The 23,049-nt window shown below is 43.3% G+C and overlaps 1 protein-coding gene across 2 annotated transcripts in view; it reads right to left on the bottom strand.

Moving 5' to 3' along the window:
• Positions 1-23,049, bottom strand: part of zmat4a (zinc finger, matrin-type 4a) — a 140,676-nt gene that overhangs the window by 66,229 nt on the left and 51,398 nt on the right. For both annotated transcript variants that reach the window (XM_029716573.1, XM_029716574.1), the window contains one exon: positions 19,878-19,967. In XM_029716573.1, the coding sequence (XP_029572433.1) occupies positions 19,878-19,967 (90 nt within the window). The remainder of the gene's footprint in view (positions 1-19,877; positions 19,968-23,049) is intronic.

Here is a 23,049-nt window from a genome sequence, read left to right as displayed (position 1 = left end):
GACTCTGTAGGTCTGCATACAGTAGCTGATATGAGGATAATTCTGTAGGCCAAGGAACACTCAATATTGTGTCTGTGTCCCAAATAGCACCCATTTCCCTTTATAGAGCACTACACAGCCTATATAGGGCATGGGTACTCAAGTACTATTTGAGAAGATCCATACACACAAATTTCCTAGGTGGCAAAGGTCCGGATGGCGTAGTAACAAACCTCCACCTTGCAACCTATGCGACCCCAAAATGTTCACACCCCTCTTGAACATTTAGCATATTTAAAGCTAATTTCCTGCAATTCTACGCATTCTTCCATGTCTTATGTGTGTTTATATGAAACCATGGGTCGAAGCCTGACCGATCCGGTCTGCGGTCCGCCAGTTAATATAGGGAATGAGGTGCTATTTGGGACAAAGCCACAAATGACTCTGGCGAATCTACCTCCAGGCACATAGGGGGAAGTAGGACAGCAAGTGCAAGAGTAACCAACAAAAAGTTGGTCCTAATATAGACTAGGTCAATGCATTCTATTGCTGTCAGCTGAGGCCATACAGGGAGGCAGGCAGGGAGGCACTGAGTGGTCCAGACATTGTAATCACTGCTGCTCTCTCTCGTCTCTCGCATACCCCCAGAAAACAGACAAAACTTTGACCTTCACATTAGACATCAGTGTGTGTGTGTGTGTGTGTGTGTGTGTGTGTGTGTGTGTGTGTGTGTGTGTGTGTGTGTGTGTGTGTGTGTGTGTGTGTGTGTGCGTGTGTGTGTGTGCATAAGATCACACACAAACACACAAACGACATGAACTGTACTTTATTCCACCTGAATATGTTTAAAGACCTCAATGAGAGGAGTATCAGTGAAATGTTGAGAACAAAGCACATTGTGGCCACAGAATACAGACACTGTTGCCCTACTCTATTTAAATAATATTCACATAGGACAATTCAAATGTATTTTGCAAAATGAGAGGTGACATTTATCATCTTGTGCACTTTTATTTGAAACGGGTAACCAGTAGCAGCCTTTCGCGCATCATTCATCTACTGTTTATTGTTTAATGAAGGGATTAAGGAATGAACAGCGGGTTTCCTCTTCATCCAGGCTATTCTGAGTGTAAAGCAATTATAAACACAGCTAGCGTCGTCTTGTCTTCACACCATGGATGTCCAAGTAGATGGAATGACTTTGAGGAGATTGTGATTGGCAGCTCTGCTTTTTGAGCTTGCAAGCTGCGGTAGTGTATTGAGTACTGACTCTTATCACAAAGTCAGCTAGTTTAATTAATTAGCCATAATATGCTGCATGAGTCTTAATGAAAATGACTTATGACTGTTTTAGAAAGTTACTCTGCATCCCAAATGTCTAGAGCCCTATAGGCCCTGACCAAAAGTAGTGCACTAAATTGGGAATAGGGAGCCATTGGGAAGCATACATCATAACTGCCATGGTTCCACCCGTCACCAGGGGATGACAGAGACCGTCCAAGAGACATTAATGACACTCAGGTGTGTCCTATTACTAATTATGATTTCCCTTTAACCTGTTTGGGATAGGGGGCAGTATTGAGAATTTTGGAAAAAATATGTGCCCATTTTTAACTGCCTCCTACACCAACTCAGAAGCTAGAATATGCATATTATTGTTCAGGTTTGGATAGAAAACACTCTGAATTTTCTAAAACTGTTTGAATGGTGTCTGAGTATAACAGAACTCCTATGGCAGGCAAAAGCCTGACAAGGTTTCATGCAGGAAGTTCCCTGTCTGACAAGGAGTCGTGCGTCTTGCATCTGTTTATTGAAAAGTAAGGATCTTAGCTGTAACGTGACAATTCCCAGGGCTCCGATAGGCTCTCAGAACCCGGGAAATACCTGAAGGTTGACGAGGCAGCCTCAGGCTGAAACACATTATCGCCTTTGCTAAGTGGCGGATCAGAGGACCTTTGAATGAGGCGCGTGCACGATTCGCTCCTGAGGAGAAATTTAATTCGGCTGTTTAGGCTCAATGCATATTCCCGGTCGGAATATTATCACTTTTCTACGAGATAAATGGTACAAAAATTGGTTTTAAACAGCGGTTGACATGCTTCGAAGTACGGTAATGGAATATTTAGAATTTTTTTGTCACGCCAATGCGCCATGCGCGAGACCGTGATGTAGCATTCTGATAGTGTCTAGAACTCACGAACAAAACGTCGCTGTTTGGATATAACGATGGATTATTTGGGACCAAACCAACATTTGTTATTGAAGTAGAAGTCCTGGCAGTGTATTCTGACGAAGAACAAGCAAGGTAAGAACATTTTTCTTATAGGAAATGTGATTTTGGTGGAGGCTGACCTGGGTGGGTGTCTAAATAGCTAGCCCTGTGATGCCGGGCTATGTACTTAGATTATTGCAAAATGTGCTTCATCCGAAAAGCTATTTTAAAATCGGACATATCGAGTGCATAGAGGAGTAATGTATCTATAATTCTTAAAATAATTGTTATGCTTTTTGTGAACGTTTATCGTGAGTAATTTAGCAAACTGTTAGTAAATTCCCCGGAAGTTTGCGGGGGTTATGCTTTTTCTGAACGTCACATGCTAATGTAAAAAGCTGTTTTTTGATATAAATATGAACTTGATTGAACAGACATGCATGTATTGTATAACACAATGTCCTAGGTGTGTCATCTGATGAAGATCATAAAAGGTTAGTGCTGCATTTAGCTGTGGTTTGGGTTTATGTGACATGATATGCTAGCTTGAAAAATGGGTGTCTGATTATTTCTGGCTGGGCACTCTGCTGACATAATCTAATGTTTTGCTTTCGTTGTAAAGCCTTTTTGAAATCGGACAGTGGGGTTAGATTAACGAGATTCTTGTCTTTAAATAGCTGTAAAATAGTCATATGTTTGAGAAATTGAAGTAATAGTATTTCTAACGATTCAAAAATCGCGCCACTGGATTTCAGTGGCTGTTACGTAGGTGGGACGAGTTCGTCCCACATGCGCCAGAGAGGTTAAGAGAGGTGTTTTCTGTTTCCCTTTGCAGTAGCTTGATTTCGGTTCCCTGTATGTTTGTCCCCAGAGTGAGTGTTCTAGTCCTAGTTGTTTTCCCACTATCACTGTTATCCTTATGTTCTTGCTTTTCAATAAAGGTATTTACGTTAATCCAAATCATTGATTCCTTGTCTGGTCAATTCTCTGCACCTGGGTTCAACCTCAGCCCCTCACAGCAAGCTGCTGCCCCAACATGGACCCAGCAGAGATCACCCAGATCTAAGAAGTTATAACCCACCAAGGAGCACTGTTGGCACGGCAGCAAGAACAACTCCCAAATCTCAGAGACCCTCCAGGTACTTACGGATTCCCTCCAACCACAGCACGCTCCCAACTGAGGAGGATCCAATGCACAAGTCTCATCGCCCATTGCTACAGGCGTCACCGCAGTTCATCCAGGGCCCCTGCACTGGGAACCCAAGATCCCAGCCCCTGAGCGGTATGACGTCCACCCAGGTGGATGTAAGCATTTCCTCGCTAAGTGCTCTCTGGTGTTCGAGTTACAGTCCTCCTCGCTCCACACCGACTGGGCTATGATCGCCTACATCATCTCTCTGCTCTCGGCAGGGCCCTGGCATGGGCAACGGCTGTGTGGGAAGAGCAGCCACCATCCTGCAGCTCCATATTAGCCTTCACTGCCGAGCTGCGTCGAGTCTTCGACCACCCAGTCGGCGGACGAGAAGCAGCAAGCCGACTATTCAGACTCCGCCAGGGTGTCAGACCAGTGGCTGACTTTGCCATTGAGTTCCGCACCCTCGCCGCCGAGAGTGGGTGGAATACTGAGGCACTGGTAACCGCTTTCCACCAGGGTCTGTCTAACTCCATCAAGGATGAACTGGCAGCTCGAGATCTGGGCGAGGACCTTGAGTCCCTAATAACTCTGGCAATCAGGATTGACAACCGAATTAGAAAATGGATGAGACAGCGGTCTTTTGACACCACTCCAGCATCCTGGTTTCCTGAGCACCCCAAGCCCATGGAGCTTGTGCAAAGGCTGTTGCCTCTACTGCGGAGGTCTTAGTCATCTCCGTGCTGCATGCCTAGAGCTGACGGGAACCACCAGGGCTCACCAGGACAAGGGGAGACCCTGACGAGCTGTGCAGAATCATCCCAGCTACCCAGTCACTGTCTGTCACTACCTGCAATCCTCCACTCGGACAACCGTCAGCACCAGATTCAAGTATTCTTGGACTCTGTGGCAGCGGATCATTTCATTGATCAAGACTTCGCCAAAGAATTACAAATCCCTTGCATGAAATGTCTCATCCCGCTGCAGATTCAAGCCCTTGATAGACGGCACATTGGTTCTGGCGAGGTGGAATATCAGACCAAGCCCATTCTACTGCAGGTTGGGATGAACCACTCAGAGACTCTTAATTTTCTGTTGATATCTGCTCCTGAGATCCCCTTATCCTAGGGTACCCCTGGCTAGCGCTACATAACCCATTTGTTTCCTGGTCCATGGGACACCTGCTAGACTGGCGTAAGGACTGCCAGACTAAATGTCTAAGACCCCCACCAAGAGCCTTGCCGTGTCCTCCTGCATCCATTGAACACCAAGACTTCTCTGCTCTCCCTCTCGAATACTTTGACCTCCAGAAAGCCTTCAGTAAGAGGCAAGCCACCACCCTTCCCCCTCATCGTCCATACGACTGTGCCATAGAACTGCTACCAGGCTCCACACCTCCCCGGCGCCGTCTGTACTCCCTCTCGACACCTGAAGCAGCAGTCATGGGCAATTACATCCGCTGGAGGCAGGTTTCATTCGCCCCTCTACATTCTCAGCTGGTGCAGGCTTCTTCTTCGGGTGTAAGAAGGATGGAGGCATGTGTCCTTGCATCGATTACAGAGGGCTGAACTGGATTACGATCAAGAATCGTTACCCTCTACCCTTGATGTCCTCCGCCTTGGAGTTGGTCCAAGGGACCCAATTCTTCCCCAAACTGGACCTCCGCAACGCTTACAATCTGGTGAGAATCAGGGAGGGAGATGAGTGGAAAACTGCCTTTAACACCCCTAGTGGCCACTATGAGTATTTAGTCATGCCCTTCAGATTATCGAACTCACTGGCAGTATTTCAAGCATTGGTCAATGATAGTCTTAGGGATATGTTGAATCGGTTCGTCTTTGTTTATCTCGATGACATCTTAATCTTCTCCAAAAACCTTCCGGAACACATACTGCATGTCCGCAAAGTCCTGAGACGCCTCCTGCAGAGTGAACTATACGTCAAGATAGAGAAGAAGAGAAGAGTTCCACATATGCCAAGTTTCCTTCCTGGGTCACATTATCTCTACCGCAGGCATCCAAATGGACCCCGTAAAGATTGAGGCGGTCGCCGACTGGCCCTGTCCCAACTTACTCAAGCAGGTCCAGTGGTTTGCCAATTTTTACAGGTGTTTCATACGCAACTTTGGTGCGGTGGCAGCACCTCTCACGGTCCTAACCCGCAAGTCCCAGTTTTTGCTGGTCCCCCAAGGCTGACGGGGCATTCATGGAGCTCAAGGGACAATTCACCTCCGGACCCATCCTCGTTCATTCTGATCCTACTTGTCCCTTTGTGGTAGAGGTGGACACCTCAGACACCGGAGCAGGGGCGGTCCTTTCACAGCAGAACGAGGAGGACAAGAAACTGCACCCAAGCGGTTCTCGCCAGAGGAACACAACTACAATATAGGCAACTGGGAGCTCTTGGCAGTTGAGGGGTGGAGACACTGGTTGGAGGGGGCACCTCGTCCTTTTGTGACGGACTTGGTCTCCATTCAAGAAGCCAAGAGGTTGAACGGTCGCCTAGCTAGTTGGGCTCTGTTTTTTAACCTCTCTAGGGTAGGGGGCAGTATTTGCACGGCCGGATAAAAAACGTACCCGATTTAATGTGGTTATTACTCCTGCCCAGTAACTAGAATATGCATATAATTATTGGCTTTGGATAGAAAACACCCTAAAGTTTCTAAAACTGTTTGAATGGTGTCTGTGAGCATAACAGAACTCATATGGCAGGCAAAAACCTGAGAAGATTCCTTACAGGAAGTGGCCTGTCTGACCATTTCTTGGGCTTCTACACTCTCTTTATTGAAAACTGAGGATCTCTGCTGTAACGTGACACTTCCTACGGCTCCCATAGGCTCTCAGAAGGCGGCAAACCGGTGAATGATGTCTTTGCAGGCCCTGGCTGAAAAACACTAGCGCATTTGGATAATGGCCGATCAGAGAACAATGAGACTGAGGCGCGTGGACGAGGCGACACCATGTTTTATTTTTTCGTCTTTGAACTAAAACAGGGTTTCCCGGTCGGAATATTATCGCTTTTTTACGAGAAAAATTGCATAAAAATTGATTTTAACCTCTATGGGACCGGCGGGACGAATTCGTCCCACCTACGTAACAGCCAGTGTAATCCTGTGGCGCAATTTTTAAAACGTTTGAAATGCTATTACTTCAATTTCTCAAACATATGACTATTTTACAGCTATTTAAAGACAAGACTCTCGTTAATCTAACCACACTGTCCGATTTCAAAAAGGCTTTACAACGAAAGCAAAACATTAGATTATGTCAGCAGAGTACCCAGCCAGAAATAATCAGACACCCATTTTTCAAGCTAGCATATAATGTCACAAAAACCTAAACCACAGCTAAATGCAGCACTAACCTTTTATGATCTTCATCAGATGACACACCTAGGACATTATGTTATACAATACATGCATGTCTGTTCAATCAAGTTCATATTTATATCAAAAACCAGCTTTTTACATTAGCATGTGACGTTCAGAAAAAGCATACCCCCCGCAAACTTCCGGGGAATTTACTAACAATTTGCTAAATTACTCAGGATAAACGTTCACAAAAAGCATAACAATTATTTTAAGAATTATAGATACATTACTCCTCTATGCACTCGATATGTCCGATTTTAAAATAGCTTTTCGGATGAAGCACATTTTGCAATATTCTAAGTACATAGCCCAGCCATCACGGGCTAGCTATTTAGACACCCGGCAAGTTTAGCCTTCACCAAAATCACATTTCCTATAAGAAAAATCGTCTTACCTTTCCTGTTCTTCGTCAGAATGCACTCCCAGGACTTCTACTTCAATAACAAATGTAGGTTTGGTCCCAAATAATCCATCGTTATATCCAAACAGCGGTGTTTTGTTCGTGCGTTCTAGACACTATCAGAATGCTAAAATGACCAAAAAATTCTAAATATTCCATTACCGTACTTCGAAGCATGTCAACCGCTGTTTAAAATCAATTTTTATGCAATTTATCTCGTAGAAAAGCGATAATATTACGACCGGGAATCTGCAATTAGCTAAACAGCCGAAGGAAAATACTCCACGGGGTCGAATTGCGCACGCGCCTAATTCTATTGTCCTCTGATGGGACACTTGGAAAAGGGGATTCTGTGTTTCAGCCTGAGGCTGCCTCGTCATCGTTCAGGTTTTTCCCGGGTTCTGAGAGCCTATTGGAGCCCTAGGAATTGTCACGTTACAGCTAAGATGCTGACTCTTCAATAAACAGAAGCAAGAACAACAACACCTTGTCAGACAGGGTACTTCCTGCATGAAACCTTCTCAGGTTTTTGCCTGCCATAGGAGTTCTGTTATACTCACAGACACCATTCAAACAGTTTTAGAAACTTTAGGGTGTTTTCTATCCAAACCTGAACAATAATATGCATATTCTAGCTTCTGAGTTTGTGTAGGAGGCAGTTAAAAATGGGCACATATTTTTTCCAAAATTCTCAATGCTGCCCCCTAGCCCGTAGAGGTTAAACAGCGGTTGACATGCTTCGAAGTACGGTAATGGAATATTTTAAAAAAAATTGTCACAAAACGCGTCGAGCGCGTCACCCTTCGTCACCCTTCGGATAGTGTCTTGAACGCACAAACAAAACAGAGGATATCTGAACATAACTATGGATTATTTTGAACCAAACCAACATTCCCACCGAACAATTCCGGTGAATTTATTAAATTACTCACGATAAACGTTCACAAAAAACATAACAATTATTTTAAGAATTATAGATACAGAACTCCTCTATGCACTTGATATGTCCGATTTTAAAATAGCTTTTCGGTGAAAGCACATTTTGCAATATTCTCAGTAGATAGCCCGGCATCACAGGGCTAGCTATTTAGACACCCAGCAAGTTTAGCACTCACCAAAGTCAGATTTACTATAAGAAAAATGTTATTACCTTTGCTGTCTTCATCAGAATGCACTCCCAGGACTTCTACTTCAATAACAAATGTTGGTTTGGTCCAAAATAATCCATTGTTATATCCAAATAGCGGCGTTTTGTTCGTGCGTTCAAGACACTATCTGAAAGGGTAAATAAGGGTTACGAGCACGACGCATTTCGTGACAAAAAAATTCTAAATATTCCATTACCGTACTTCGAAGCATGTCAACCGCTGTTTAAAATAAATTTTTATGCCATTTTTCTGGTAAAAAAAGCGATAATATTCCGACCGGGAATATGCATTGAGCCTAAACAGCCGAATTAAATTTCTCCTCAGGAGAAAAAGAGAGTGAAAAAGTAAAAGCATGCTATCCCCTCATGCACGAGCCTCAGTCTGATGGCCCTCTGATAGAGCACTTGCCAAACGCGCTAGTGTGTTTCAGCCTGGGCCTGGAATTACGTCATTCAGCTTTTTCCCGGGTTCTGAGAGCCTATGGGAGCCGTAGGAAGTGTCACGTCATGCCAGAGATCCCCTGTTTTTGTTAGAGATGATCAAGGAGGGCAAGAAATGGTCAGACAGGCCACTTCCTGTAAGGAATCTTCTCAGGTTTTGGCCTGCCAAATGAGTTCTGTTATACTCACAGACACCATTCAAACAGTTTTAGAAACTTTAGGGTGTTTTCTATCCAAAGCCAATAATTATATGCATATTCTAGTTACTGGGCAGGAGTAGTAACCAGATTAAATCGGGTACGTTTTTTATCCGGCCGTGCAAATACTGCCCACTAGCCCCAACAGGTTAACAAGCCCAGACCCAAGAACCTGACCCCAGCGGGGGACCCACTAACAGACTTTATGTTCCGCGACCATAGGGAACGGAATCTGGGTCCTATCCCTTTAAATGGTGGATAGGCTTTCATTGGAAAAACAGCCATTTCAAAATAATGGCACTTCCTGGATGGATTTTCCTCAGGTTTTTGCCTGCCATATCAGTTCTGTTATACTCACAGACATTATTTTAACAGTTTTTAGAGTGTTTTCTTTCCAAATCTACCAATTATATGCATATCCTAGCTTCTGGGCCTGAGTAGCAGGCAGTTTACTTTGGGCACGCTTTTCATCCAAAATTCCGAATGCTGCCCCGATCCTTAAAAAGTTAACTACTGTGAAAGTACCTGCTCTGATACTGTAATTAAATTACAGTAAGTGTTTTACAACCAGCTGCCTATAAGTCACTGTAAAATGAGTAACCCCTTAACAGTGTACTGAGAAAAACACAAATGGATCATACTGAGGGATCAAGGATCCATTATAATCGTTGTAGTATCTCCATAAAGAGCACACCAAATAGCAGGGCTGCACTAAATGGAATGGTGTGTTTTACTCAAACAGTACACTTGAACCTTTTGTCATATTCTTATATTTCTGTTCTCCAAATGGATGTAAAAAGTGAACCAAACAGCATGAACAATATCAAATTGATTATTCAAATTGCCATGGAACAGAAATGGGAAATGCTGTTTCGCTGTGAAGATAGGAGAAAGCAGCATTGTGCACTATTTGTTTCAGCCTCATAATAGGTGAGGAGAGAACACACAGCACCATCTTCTCTCTCTCACACACCTTGGCATGCTGTGAAATTGAGCCATGCAGCCATTTTCAGGCTTCCTTAGCTCTGGCAGTATGTTTGAAATGGTTCATTATCCAAAGATGTACCTCTGGGGTAGCACCTATTATTCTTCCCGACTCCATTGGTACTGTGAGGCGGGGTATTTGTGAATCACAGCCTGGTAGTATTGGCTGCTGCCACACCACCATGGCCCAGCCATTGAAATTCAACACTCCCCAAGCAGCAGCTCAATACACATTCAGAAGAGGAAAGCTGGAAGCACTTCAGAAAAGAAGAATGAAACAATGAGTTTCTTGTTGTTTCACCTTGTAAAGGGGATTACTATAAGCTGATGTCTGCAAGACCAAGGAGAAGCGCAACATTTTCCTTTCATTTTAATTTCTCTTTCACAAAAAATATTTGAAATCATTACCTTCTCATTTCATCTAAAGTTGAGAAACCTGGAGAAATATTACCCAAAAGTCATTGTATTTGATCTGATCTGTGCATGTTCTCATTTGCTCAACTTTCCTTTCTAACAAACCTTCAGGGGTATCATCCATCCATCCACAGCTTCAACACACTTTGCCTAGTGTTATCTCTGTTCTCATGTATAATTCTAACTGTGGTCAGTCTCTGCGCTGACACCCCAGCCAGCCAACATCCAGCTACATATATCACATCCAACCCTCACTGGGTTACAGATCTCAGAAGTCAGTATCCACAGCCTTCTGGAGAAGTCTGTCTCCAGCTCTCTCTCTCTGTCCTTACCCAGCCTACGCTTTAGCCAGCTCTTCCTATCGTTGTCTCCATACATGTTTGGCAGCAAAATGAATGAACACAGCGAGAAGTTGGCTAAAGCACAAACAAACTGGACCAACAGGCTAATACGGCGCATGAAAATGAAGATCAAACAGACGTTTGACACAACCACTAAGAGATAACCATTCGTACGTGAGGTTCTGTTGACTTCTAGCCCACCTATAAGAAAACTAAGCAGTTTCACATCAAAACAGTCCGGCTGTAGGAAACTGGGACATCTAAGGGTGACATGAAAACAGCATAGGCAAGAGCACTAAGAAAAGACACTTTGAATGTCACTCTCAGTCATTTGTATTTCAACCATGCTTCCTCTCTGTCATGACAGTTAAGATTTGTTTAGAGTAAGCAGCTAAGGTGAATTGGGGATGGTGTTATGGGCTTTTTGTGATCACTATCCCTCTCTTTAGAGGGGAGGGACCTTTATAGCCTCTCTCTATAGCCTCTCCTCCCCATCCTGTCTTCTGAAGCCACACCACAGATTAAGAGATGTGCAATCTGTTGGATATTGCTGAAGAAGAAGTCAAGACAACCAAGCATAAGACTGCAGTCACTTCTTGTTCAAGTCAAGGCAGTTCACTACAGTACACCTATGCCATCTCCAATCAGAAGCCTGTGTTTGGTGGTTCTCCGCTCTGCTCCTCCCCTGCCCGCAATCCCATGTAAGGAAGGAAGAACTCACAGGCCCAATCATATGGAAATAGACAGTCATCAACTGACACACGACACACATAGCCACTGGCACTGCATTGGCGTTAAGCATTATTTTGGAGACCTACATATCAAACCGAAGTATTTTTTGCCAAAACAAGTCATTAATTGAGGCAAAAACTAGGGACAACTAAACCTGAAAGCAATGTCTGTCCTTATTTATTCTCTTAAAGCTGCAATATGTAACTTTTTGGGCAAACCGAGCAAATTCACATAGAAATGTGAGTTTTAGATCTTTCATTCTCATTGAAAGCAAGTCTAGGATGTGCGCTGTTTCTATGGTTCCCATTCTTAATTTTCAAACAGCTGAAAATACAATTATTTGGGTAATTGAAAATATATTTCACAACGGTTTAGATGGTACAATTATTCTCTACACTATAAATTGCATGTTTTGTTACATAAACTGAAATTAGGCGAACTATTCTAATTTTAGCAACCAGGAAATGGCGGAGCGATTTTTGCATATTGCACCTTTAACAGCTAGCCTCTAGAGATAATTAAGTACAAATAGGACATAAGAAGAACTTATTCAAGTTCATGAAAAACAGGCAGATGCTCACAGAGGTGCTTAAAAAAGCATTTAAATAAAGCCTTTGTTGACTTGATGGTAATAAATCTAAGCTTAATATTTTACAAACAGGGAGACCAAAATTATACAATACAACTTTCCTTCCTCATCATTTGAATAATTGTAGCTAATATATTTATGAATTGCAATCAAGTTTGTTTATGAGAAGCAAAGTAGTCTGAGATTTGTCTTGAGTAAACATGAAGAGGTGTCCCTGGAGATGCCAACCTCTGTACAGACCAGCAGATGCCAACCTGTGTAGACGTCAGCCCTAGGCATTTTCCCGCTCCACGGTCTCCCTGCTCCATTTCGCTCTCGTTCTTTTTGTCTCTCTCTCGGTCTCTGTCCCTGTCTCCGTCTCTCTCTCTCTCCGTCTCTGTCAGTCTCTCTCTCTGCCTCTCTCTCTCTGTCGCTTTCTCCGTCTCTCTTGCTGACTGCTACTGGGCATCCTCAACAAGGATTCTCAGCAGGCAGAGGAGCCCCAGACACCTGTGGAACCTGTGTCTCCTCCTATCTGTTTGTAGTAGGATGACTCCTGTCTCCGAACTGGGAGATTCACACAGGAACAAGCAGCGGGAGTACAAAGTAATAACACAACATGAAATCAGAATGACTGTTGTCTCAATGGGGGTCCACAAACAACATGGTGCTATGATCCAATTAAACTAATACTGAGCAATTCCCGATTTAGATCGGTGTCCCTAAACCGGGACGGTTGTTGCTCAATATGCGATAATGTGACTAGAAAATGCTGTATACATCAGCCAACTTTCCTGGGACATAGACATGTCTTATATGGGCAGAAAGCTTAAACGCTTGTTAATCTAACTGCAGTGTCCAATTTACAGTAGCTATTACAGAAAAAATACCATGCTATTGTTTGAGGATAGTGCACAAGAACAAAACACTTTTATCACGGCAACTGGTTTGATATACAGTTGGGGCTCCTGAGTGGGGCAGCGGTCTAAGGCACTGCATCTCAGTGCTAGAGGCATCACTACAGACTCTGGTTCAAATCCAGGATGTATCACAACCAGCTGTGATTGTGAGTCCCATAGGGTGGTGCACAATTGGCCCAGCGTTGTCCGGGTTTGGCCAGTGTAGGCCGCCATTGTAAATAAGAATTTGTTCTTAACTGACTTGCCTAGTTAAATAAAGGTTAAATAAAAAGAGAGTTGCAAAGAAAAGCCATATCTCAGGCTGGCCAATAAAAAGAAAAGATTAAGATGGGCAAAAGAACACAGACACTGGACAGAGGAACTCTGACTAGCAGACCAGCATCCTGGAGTCACCTCTTCACTGTTGATGTTGAGACTGGCGTTTTGCGGGTACTATTTAATGAAGCTGCCAGTTGAGGACTTGCGAGGCGTCTGTTTCTCAAACTAGACACTGTAATATACTTGTCCTCTTGCTCAGTTGTGCACTGGGGCCTCCCACTCCTCTTCCTATTCTGGTTAGAGACAGTTTGCGTTGTTCAGTGAAGGGAGTAGTACACAGCGTTGTCCGAGATCTTCAGTTTCTTGGCAATTTCTTTCATTGAATAGCCTTAATTTCTCAGAACAAGAATAGACTGACGAGTTTCAGAAGAAAGTGCTTTATTTCTGGCCATTTTGAGCCTGTAATCAAACCCACAAATGCTGATGTCCAGATACTCAACTAGTCTAAAGAAGGCCAGTTGTATTGCTTCTTTAATCAGGACAACAGTTTTCAGCTGTGCTAACATAATTGCAAAAGGGTTTTCTAATGATCAATTAGCCTTTTAAAATGATCAACTTGAATTAGCTAACACAACGTGCCATTGGAACACAGGAGTGATGGTTGCTGATAATGGGCCTCTGTACGCCTATGTAGATATTCCATTAAAAATCAGCCATTTCCAGCTACAATAGTCATTTACAACATTAACAATGTCTACACTATACTTCGGATCAATTTGATGTTATTTTAATGGACAAATGGCCCGGCCATCTAGATGTGTCTTTTCTGTAGAGAAGCTAATGATCCATCATGTATGACATTCCTGGGAGTGTGTAAAAAAATGATAATATTACCATAGCATTTTTGCATGTTCTCTACAACTATGTACCAATTCGGCACATTTGGGCAAACTCCTGGCAGACTTGATGCAAAATGTTGTGCAGTGAGGTAATTCTGAAACTTTTCACACACACTGCTGCCATCTTGTGGACAAAATCTAAATTACACCTTGGCTCCTATGTTAACGTAGGGCCTTTCTCTTGCATTTCAAAGATGAAAAAGAAAACGCATGTTTTTTTGTTCGTATTATCTTTTACCAGATCTAATGTGTTATAATCTCCTACCTTCCTTTCACGTTTTCACAAACTTCAAAGTGTTTCTTTTCAAATGGTATCAAGAATATGTATATCCTTGCTTCACGTCCTGAGCTACAGGCAGTTAGATTTGGGAATGACATTTTTGGCGAAAATTGAAAAAAAGCTTCCGATCCTTAAGATTAAGTAGTGTTCTTTTCTCACAAACAAAACCAATATCAATAACAATAACTCTAGCATGCAAAATATTGAAATCTAATGTCGCAAAACTGCATATATAGGCAAAACTACACCGTAGGTCACGTCAAACTCATTCCAGGGAGAGCTGAGTGTCTCCGGGTTCTCTCCTCCCTTGTACTTGATCATTAATTAGTGACCTTAATTCATCAAAGAACTCCCCTAACCTGGTTGTCTAGGTCTTAACTGAAAGGAAAAAACAAAAACACGCAGACACTGTCCTCCATAGAATGAGTTTGACACCTCTGCCGTAGGGGGATATGTTCAGCCGTCAAAATAAATTGTTTTCAAACCATGGAAGACAGGTAATAGTGAACATGTTGCCAAAGAGACGTGGGTCGTGGGATTCGTTTTGATGCACCATTCATTGTCCGTTCCACCTCTGCGAGAGCAGGTTACCACGGTGAACGTATTGCGTGTGGTCAGATTAGCCAGCCACAGTTGTCAGCTGAGATCAGCTCAGCCAGGTCTAGACACAGGTCGCACTGACTGGCCAGGCACCACCACCATGCAGCCTCTCTGCCAACACCCAGGAGCTCTCTCTCTCTCTCTCTCTACCTCTCTCGCTCTACCTCCCTCGCTTTCTGCCAACCCTTCAGGGGCTCTCTGTCCCTCTGTCCCTCCCTCCCTCTCTCTCTCTCTCTCCCCCTCTCTCCTGTGTATTTTTAGATGTCGCCACCTTGAAGCCATGCAACAGCCACGGCCCAATCACATCCAATCTGTGTTTCAGATACTATACTTTCCCCAATCAAGGAAACGTGTCCTTTTGGAAAGTACTGGAAAGGTCAGGCTATCAACAATATTAAACAAACATTTTTTTTGCAAGAAATACTGACATCACAACTCACACCTGCTGTTAGTCAATAGAAAATGACAGTGGATAGTGTGAGTGCATAGTATGAGCATCGACGAATAACATTATGGTAACCATAGCCTTAGGCAAGGTGATAAAATGCACAGAATAGCAGAACTTTTCTGCCAACTTATAATGAGATCAGCCACTGGGATGGGTTCTGTGTGGAGTAGATGAGGAGCTGAAGACTGAAAACTGTAATACCACAGAGAGTTACTGAGCAGATGCACTGGAGAGAGAGAGAGAAAGATACTACTGTACACAGTTTATTTTTGGGTTCTCTCGCTCTCTGGGATACTTCCATCTCTCCCACCGCTGAAACCGGATCACTCTCCTCTCCTCCCCTGGAACTATATCCTGCTACGGCCCATGAAGGGTTGATTTAAACACCACTAATTAAATAGGAGTGAGGCTCTGAGGAGATATTCAATCAGCCCAAAAGTCTTCCCCTGTCTCTAATTGCATCCTCTTTAATGGCTTCTGCATTGAGTTACAGGACCAGGAGTTAAGGAGGAGATTTTAACTGTCCTTCGGGGGCCATGTATCTATTAGTAACCAATGCCGCCAGGCTGATCCAGTACAAAACAGATGGATATGGCCATGGCAGTCTTCTCTTTCTCTCTTGTGATTTGCTGCCGTTTATTGTCTGTGACTGGATTGGCTGCAGACTGAGCATGTCAGCTTGCAGTGTAGTAAACTGGCTGTTATGGGCTTGCATCCCAATTGGCACCCTATTCAGGCCCATGGAGGTCTTGTCAAAAAGTAGTGCACTAGGGAATATGGTGCCATTCGGGATCTATCCATAGTTTCTGTGGACAGGACTCCAGTTGAGGTTGAGTGAAAGGGATTGCTGCTTAGGAGACAATGCAAACTAACAGACTAATGACACTGACTAGTTGGAAATAGGTTGCCATTTTGAACCCAGTCTGAGTATTTACAATCCCTATATCATGGTCTCTAAGCAACCAGATATGGAGTGGCGTTGGCTTGTGACTCAAACTACAGATAATAAGTCTCGGAGATGGAGCATCAATCAGTTTCCCTCAGCCTTGAACATCCCACGACAGAGCGAGTTTTGTAATGTCTGATAACGTCACAGCCTACTGATATCATCATAATCCAGTCAAAAATAGATGAGACAAATAATTGAACGCTCTTTCATTTTGTGGAGAAGAGATCATTTGGGTGAAAAGCAAAGCTGCTTTGACAGCAAATGAGACGGGAATACATGCACATTTCATACGGTATGTTACTACCTGGGAAAAATGTGTGAGCAGTTGCTTAGCAATTGAAACACGAAGAGAGTGAATTAAGGAATGCTAAGATTGTTTTTGAAAAGAGTTCTTCATTGTTGTCATTTACTTTCTTAGAAAGGATGCGGTGTGTGAGCAGTCATGCTCACTTATTGGTTCAGGGAGTGCATAGATAATGGATTTTATTAAACTGCTCAGTTTGCCGAGGTTGAAGATGATGGAAAGCCTAAAAAATGGGAATGGCATTAGTAGATTTGGGGAGGAGACTAGAAGGGCATGTTGCCACTGTGGTCTGGTCCGTCCTACTCTTTCCAACAAGGTGCCCTTCTTTTGACCAGGGCCCATAGGACTATGGTGAAAAGTAGCGCACTAAATAGGGAATAGGATGACATCCATTTGGGACACAGCCCAATACATTTCACACTGATAAAGCACTTCCCATCGACGTCAACACATTCCTCCCTCATGGATCTGATTTCGTTCATCTGATTTCATTCAAGTGATTATACGATTAACCATCTATTATACATTTCAGACAATACATTACAAACCCAGCCCAAAGCCCAGCTTGAACTAAACTGGATGACACAGACCAGCAACCTCTCTTCCCATGAAATTAGTTATGATCGGTGGACCAGTGCAGTTTTTCTGGTCTGGTGTGTTGCTCAGTGACACTGCTGTATCCAGCACCACGGACACACAGCATTAGAACACAACAGAACACAACATCTGTTGGGAACTGACCAATGATATAGCTTTCCCTGCTAACACAAACAGTACAGAGAATACACTTACTCTTGAGGACGGCGACCCATAATAGACAACAGTATTGGAGCTTTGATCTTAAAAGCAGATGAAAAGGTAAAATAGGGCCTTAGAGAAAATAAATAATTGCCTCAGCTACCTCCAGCAGTCTATTCCCTAGTTGCCATTTTTGGAAGCTGTTTATTTTTTGCAGTCTGTTCATGTAGGGAAATGAATAAATACTAATCCCCCTATCGAGGACTGCATGCACGCTGCAGTGGGTAATACAGTAATACATTTTACTGGTCTGGCAGTTATATTTTCAAATATAACTCGGGGGTTATGATATTTATGTAAACGCATAGTCATCAATGAGAGCTGGCCATGTGAGAAATCCAAGGGCAACGTTATTGCTATTTTTCACGGAATATAGGACATGATTTTACCTTGAGCATTGGAGCTGGACCATCAAGGAAGGCATCTCAACTAGTTGAATTTCCATGTAAATGGTCAATAAAGTTATTGTATCGTAAAGTATGGTATTGTAGCTATATAGGACTCAAAGTCAAAGTGGGATAACTTATAGAACGTCTGCCATCAAGTTACAATGTCACGTTGGCGTTGGTATAAAGGGTCGGGAGACAGACGCAGGAATGCGTAATAGGTTTTTACATTTCTTTACCCAAATTACAGCGTGCACGGGGACGAAGACCAAACAAACACGTATACCAAACACAGGGTTGAGACCCAAACAAAAGAGCGAGGAGTACCTCAAATAAATACACAATCGCACAATGATACCACACGGGACGAGACCCGTAATCATCTGCACAATACACGTGGCACGAAAGCCAAAACAACACAGCACAGGTACTCACACGACCAACGGACATTGGAACAATAATCGACAGGACAATGGTGAACAAAGGGCACACTTATACATAACTAATCAAATGGGAATAGGGACCAGGTGTGCGTAATGACAGTTCCGGAGGGATCCGTGACATACAATTACAAATGGTTTCAAAAAGCATCTGTAAGGAATGGTAGCGATAGCTCTCTGTGAACATGGAAAACACATGAAACCAACAGTACAATGTCCAGATCAAACAATCCCTAGCGGTTTCTAATTTGGCCTCTAAACCCAGGTTTGCAGGCTGGCTTCTGTACAGTGTCTTCCTGTGATGAGGACTAATCAACAGCTCTGAGGTAAGAGGGGGAGAAGAGAGGAGCAGGGCAGGCAGAGGGAGAGGAGGTGGATAGAGAGAGAGGGGGGAAGACAGGGAGAAAGAGGGAGCGAGAGAGAGGAAGAGGTGAGACAGGCAGAGTGACGGAGGGAGAGAAGGGGTGAGAGAGGGTCCCGTGTGGCTCACTTGGTAAAGCATGGCACTTCCAACGGCACAGTTGTGGGTTCAATTCCCAAGGGGGAATGTATGGACTCATTACTGTAAATTGCTGTGGATAAGAGTGTCTCCTAAATGACTCAAATGTAGAGAGAGGAGGGATAGAGCTCTCTCCCCAGACAAGTCCTTATCAGATCCAGAGGAGGAGATCTTCTTGACTGATAGCTGGCAAACTGAGACTAATCACAGCTGAGACCTGAGGCTACTCTCCTGACTGATCTACTCACTCTAACTGAGACATGCAATATGGCTCTGTTCCTCACTGATCTACACAATCCCAATCTGGCTCTACTGTGACGGTTCTACTTTCACTGCCGCTGTCTCCCCACAACACCAATGAATCTCAACTCCAAAAGCCAAGCATACACACATTGATATGATAATATTATATAAACCCTTTTCTCGCAAAAGAAGGATGTAACTGTGAATGTGCAGAATGCTGATAAAACACAAATGCTGCAGGTTTTATCCTAATGCAGAACAGAATGCCCACCTGCAAATAGCTTAACAACTGTTTGTCTCGGTCTCTTCTTCTTTGCTCAGTGATTCAGCATTGATAGAAGCATAGATGCTAGCTAGCACAAACCCTCGCAACCACCACCCATTTCCCCTGTACTTTCTCTCAGGCAAGAAGGAAGAGCTTAAGCACACGCCAAACACGTATTGACCGGGGGCTGACAGCAGAACATAATTGCAACTGTCAAAACTGGCATGTACTCTGATTTACATGGGAGAGGTGATGTACCTCCCTTTCTCTCAATGTTCTGTTTTCACTTGACGGAAAGCTACTCTGCTTCCTCTGGTATCCTGGACCTGCGGCTTTCAGTTCATTTTCACTTCCACCACGTTGGTTCAGTTCAGCCAACCAGAAATGTGTTGCTACTTATCTATTCACCATTCTGACAGGAGGCAAGAGGGTCAAGACATAGTGGTAGGAATCAATAACAGGAGGGTCCATTAAGAGCAAAAGTTGACCACTCCTGTGACTGTGAGTGAGTGCAGCCAGAGATGAGACAAGATGAGTTTATATCTATAGGGCCATGCTATTTGAAAAAATGTTGCGCACAACAACAACAAAAATGACGGTACCATTGTAGAAGTGTGAACACACATACAGTGAGATGTATCATTTACAGTAGTAGTGGCAGCTGTACTCACATTGTCTGTTCTGAGTTTCTTTGCCGGGCAGCCTCCATCCACGGGATGTAGCATGTAATACAGCCGTACTTTATTGGCATGTTTCCGACTCTAGAAGGAAAAAGGGGGGGAAGACACATATTAGAAACAACATGAAAATACCAATATTTCATATTTTTCTTTATATGCCACCCCCCCAAAAGGTTTTAATTATGGAATGAATTGCACACGTACATTCTGATACATTTTCTAATTATTGTTATGCCATTGAACGTCTCCCACAGTGCCATATTGGGCATCTGGGAAGTGAATGGTGAGATGGTACTATGAAAAAATGATACTGCAGACGGCTGCTTCTTGTCTGACACTGGGGTTGCGTCCCAAAGGGCATATAGTGGACTAATTTTGACGAGGCTGTTAAAAAACATTGTGCCATTTGGGACGCACCGCCTTTCAAGCACTAGATGCAATTAATAATTACTTCAGCATCCATTAAAGGTGCAAGAGGCCCTCATCACATCACTAACTCATCTATCCCTAGGCTTGGAAAGCAGACAGACAGACAGACAGAGCTGCTTTTGGGCTGGGGTAGGGATGGAGGGATAGGAGGACAAAAGAGAGTTAGGACAAGAGGGAGCTGCCAGCTCTTAAAAATTAAAGAAGGGGTCAAAGATGGGGGTGAGGGGCACCAGTGAAGTGTTCAATGAAGGAATTCCTTTATAAACCTTTCATTTCATCTTGAAAAGAGAGGAATAGATTTGCCATTCTTCTCTGACGAGGCGTGATGCCAATGGACGAGCACTCATGCAGTGCGACAGACAGACAGACAGACAGACAGACAGACAGACAGACAGACGGCTCCCAGGTTGTCCTCACAGAGACACAGGTAGCATCCCAAATTGCATCCTATTCCCTATGTAGTGCAATACTTTCGACCAGGGCCCAAGGCTCTAGTCCAAAGTTGTGCAATATAGGGATTAGGGTGCCATTCGGGACTGAGTCACAGACCCATATTGTCAGCTCAGATGGGGGAGATTGATCCCAAGAAATCTATTTGTCTTTTTTGCCTTTCTTATTTCTGCCTGGGCTGTGGCACCGTGAGCCTTTTGCACTGTGAAAAGGGCTCTAGCTGAGAAAGAAACTGTCAGGTATTATATTAGTGGCAGGGGGAAGGTTATTGCGGCTCAAATAGACAACAATAAGGGAATGAAACAATCACGCAGGAGCTCTCACTCATCCAATCTCTCAGTAAGTGTGCTCTCAAAGCATTCCTTTGATAGTCTTTTTATTTATATTATGAGGGTGACACCAGGGGAATTGCTACAGAGGGGCGGCAGGTAGCCTAGTGGTTAGAGCGTTGGGCCAGTAACCGAAAGGCTGCTGGATTGAATCCCTGAGCTGACAAGGTAAAAATCTGTCGTTCTGCACCTGAACAAGGCAGTTAACCAACTGTCCCCCGGTAACCCGTCATTGTAAATAAGAATTTGTTCTTAACTGACTTGCATAGTTAAATAAAAAAATGCATTCAACAGCTAAATGCACCAGGTGCACAATAAGAATGTTACAAGTAATCCACTCATGTCAATTTTATTCAAAAGCGAATAGAATATAAATAGAACATTCAGGTAACTTGCACCGTCCCACCTGCCACAGCAAACACTGCCCGTTTTCAATTACAGCAGCTACTCTGGGTCTCTCTACTCTGGAACACGTACTGTACATCTATAGTGTATTGCCAAGAAACTCCATAATACTCAACAACTTCAAACATAGACTCTGACCTATCCAATGAGCCAAACATCTTAAAGAATTCCACAGTTACCAAAGCACCCTCACAATCTTACCAAAGATGGTTTAGTGTTAAGATACGTAGAAACGGCTTCTTCAATAGAAATCCCTGATCACGCTTGTAGGCGATGTCATTGCGACGTTAGCTAGCTAAGCTTATGCGAAGGAACACGTCATCAGGTCTAATGGTCGTGTTGCGCGAACTGCACATATGCAGGCCATCAAAACAAAGGCACCTGTTTTTGACGAAAATGAAAACTTGCAAACACACGCACGCACACACACGCACACGCACACACACACGCACACACACACACACATTTCAGTAAAATAAAATATCATGCTTACAATTATTGTCAATCTCGTTGCACATGATGATGGGGCTTGGTGTTGAAATCATAATCCAATGACTCAGTTAGCTCTCTTTCAAAGGAGAGATGTGGCAGAGCTTTACAATACAAAAGTAGAGTGCATTCAACTGAATACATGCATTTTCTGTACAATATTTACGGCCCTATTCACACATATATATATTTTTTTTAAATGATAACATGGACCATCACACTATTGAATTTGATATTTTAGGGCCATGGGCATATCTGAAACAAATCTGTAAAAATTATATGATGAAGCTTTTGAATCTGGCCTTATAAATAAAACAAAGATATGCCAAATCAGGTAATGCCAAATGTAAGTCTGCTTTCAAGTGATTGAAATGCATTATGCAGGCATTGGAAAATTCAGGAAAGCAGAAAGAAAATCATCAGGCAATCATTTTGTTTTTCATCTTTCTTAGAACAGAATACATGTTCCTGAGAGTCTTAGCTTAGCTTGGGATAAGTCTAGTCTACACCTGTTGTTTTTCAAAGCATGTGACAAATACAATTTGATTTGATTTAAATTGAGAAGCGCAATTCATTTCCCCAGTCATTCTATGCAGAAGTCCCATATATGTTCTTGGGAGTCTTAGCTTTCATTTGTGGGGTCATAATAGCTAATATCCTAAACCGTTCACACCCAAGAGACAAATTCAAAGTAAGAAAACAAGCTGTCAATGTTGTCTTTATTGATAACTTTGACACTTTTTGGAAAGAAAAAATATTCTACAAAGAAGATGGAATTCACCGAAACTATCTCAGGGCTTATACATTGCAAGGCCATTTTAAGGCTGCTCTGAGAGACTGACTGGTATAGAACCAGCACTCTACCCAGGTTATCCCAACCACCATCACACATCAAACTGTTTCTGATGTTAAATACTCTAGTCAAGTCAAGGAAATCTGCATTATCCCTGTCTTCATTTCAATAGTATTTAAACAGCCACCGAGTAGATGCAGCCGCAGGCCCATCAGGGCAAGCTTTGATAACTTAATTTATATTCCTATGAAATCTCCTGACTTACTTA

Source organism: Salmo trutta, chromosome 27 (assembly GCF_901001165.1).
Source record: "Salmo trutta chromosome 27, fSalTru1.1, whole genome shotgun sequence".
NCBI lineage: Eukaryota > Metazoa > Chordata > Actinopteri > Salmoniformes > Salmonidae > Salmo > Salmo trutta.
This window is presented reverse-complemented; position numbering and strand designations above follow the sequence as displayed.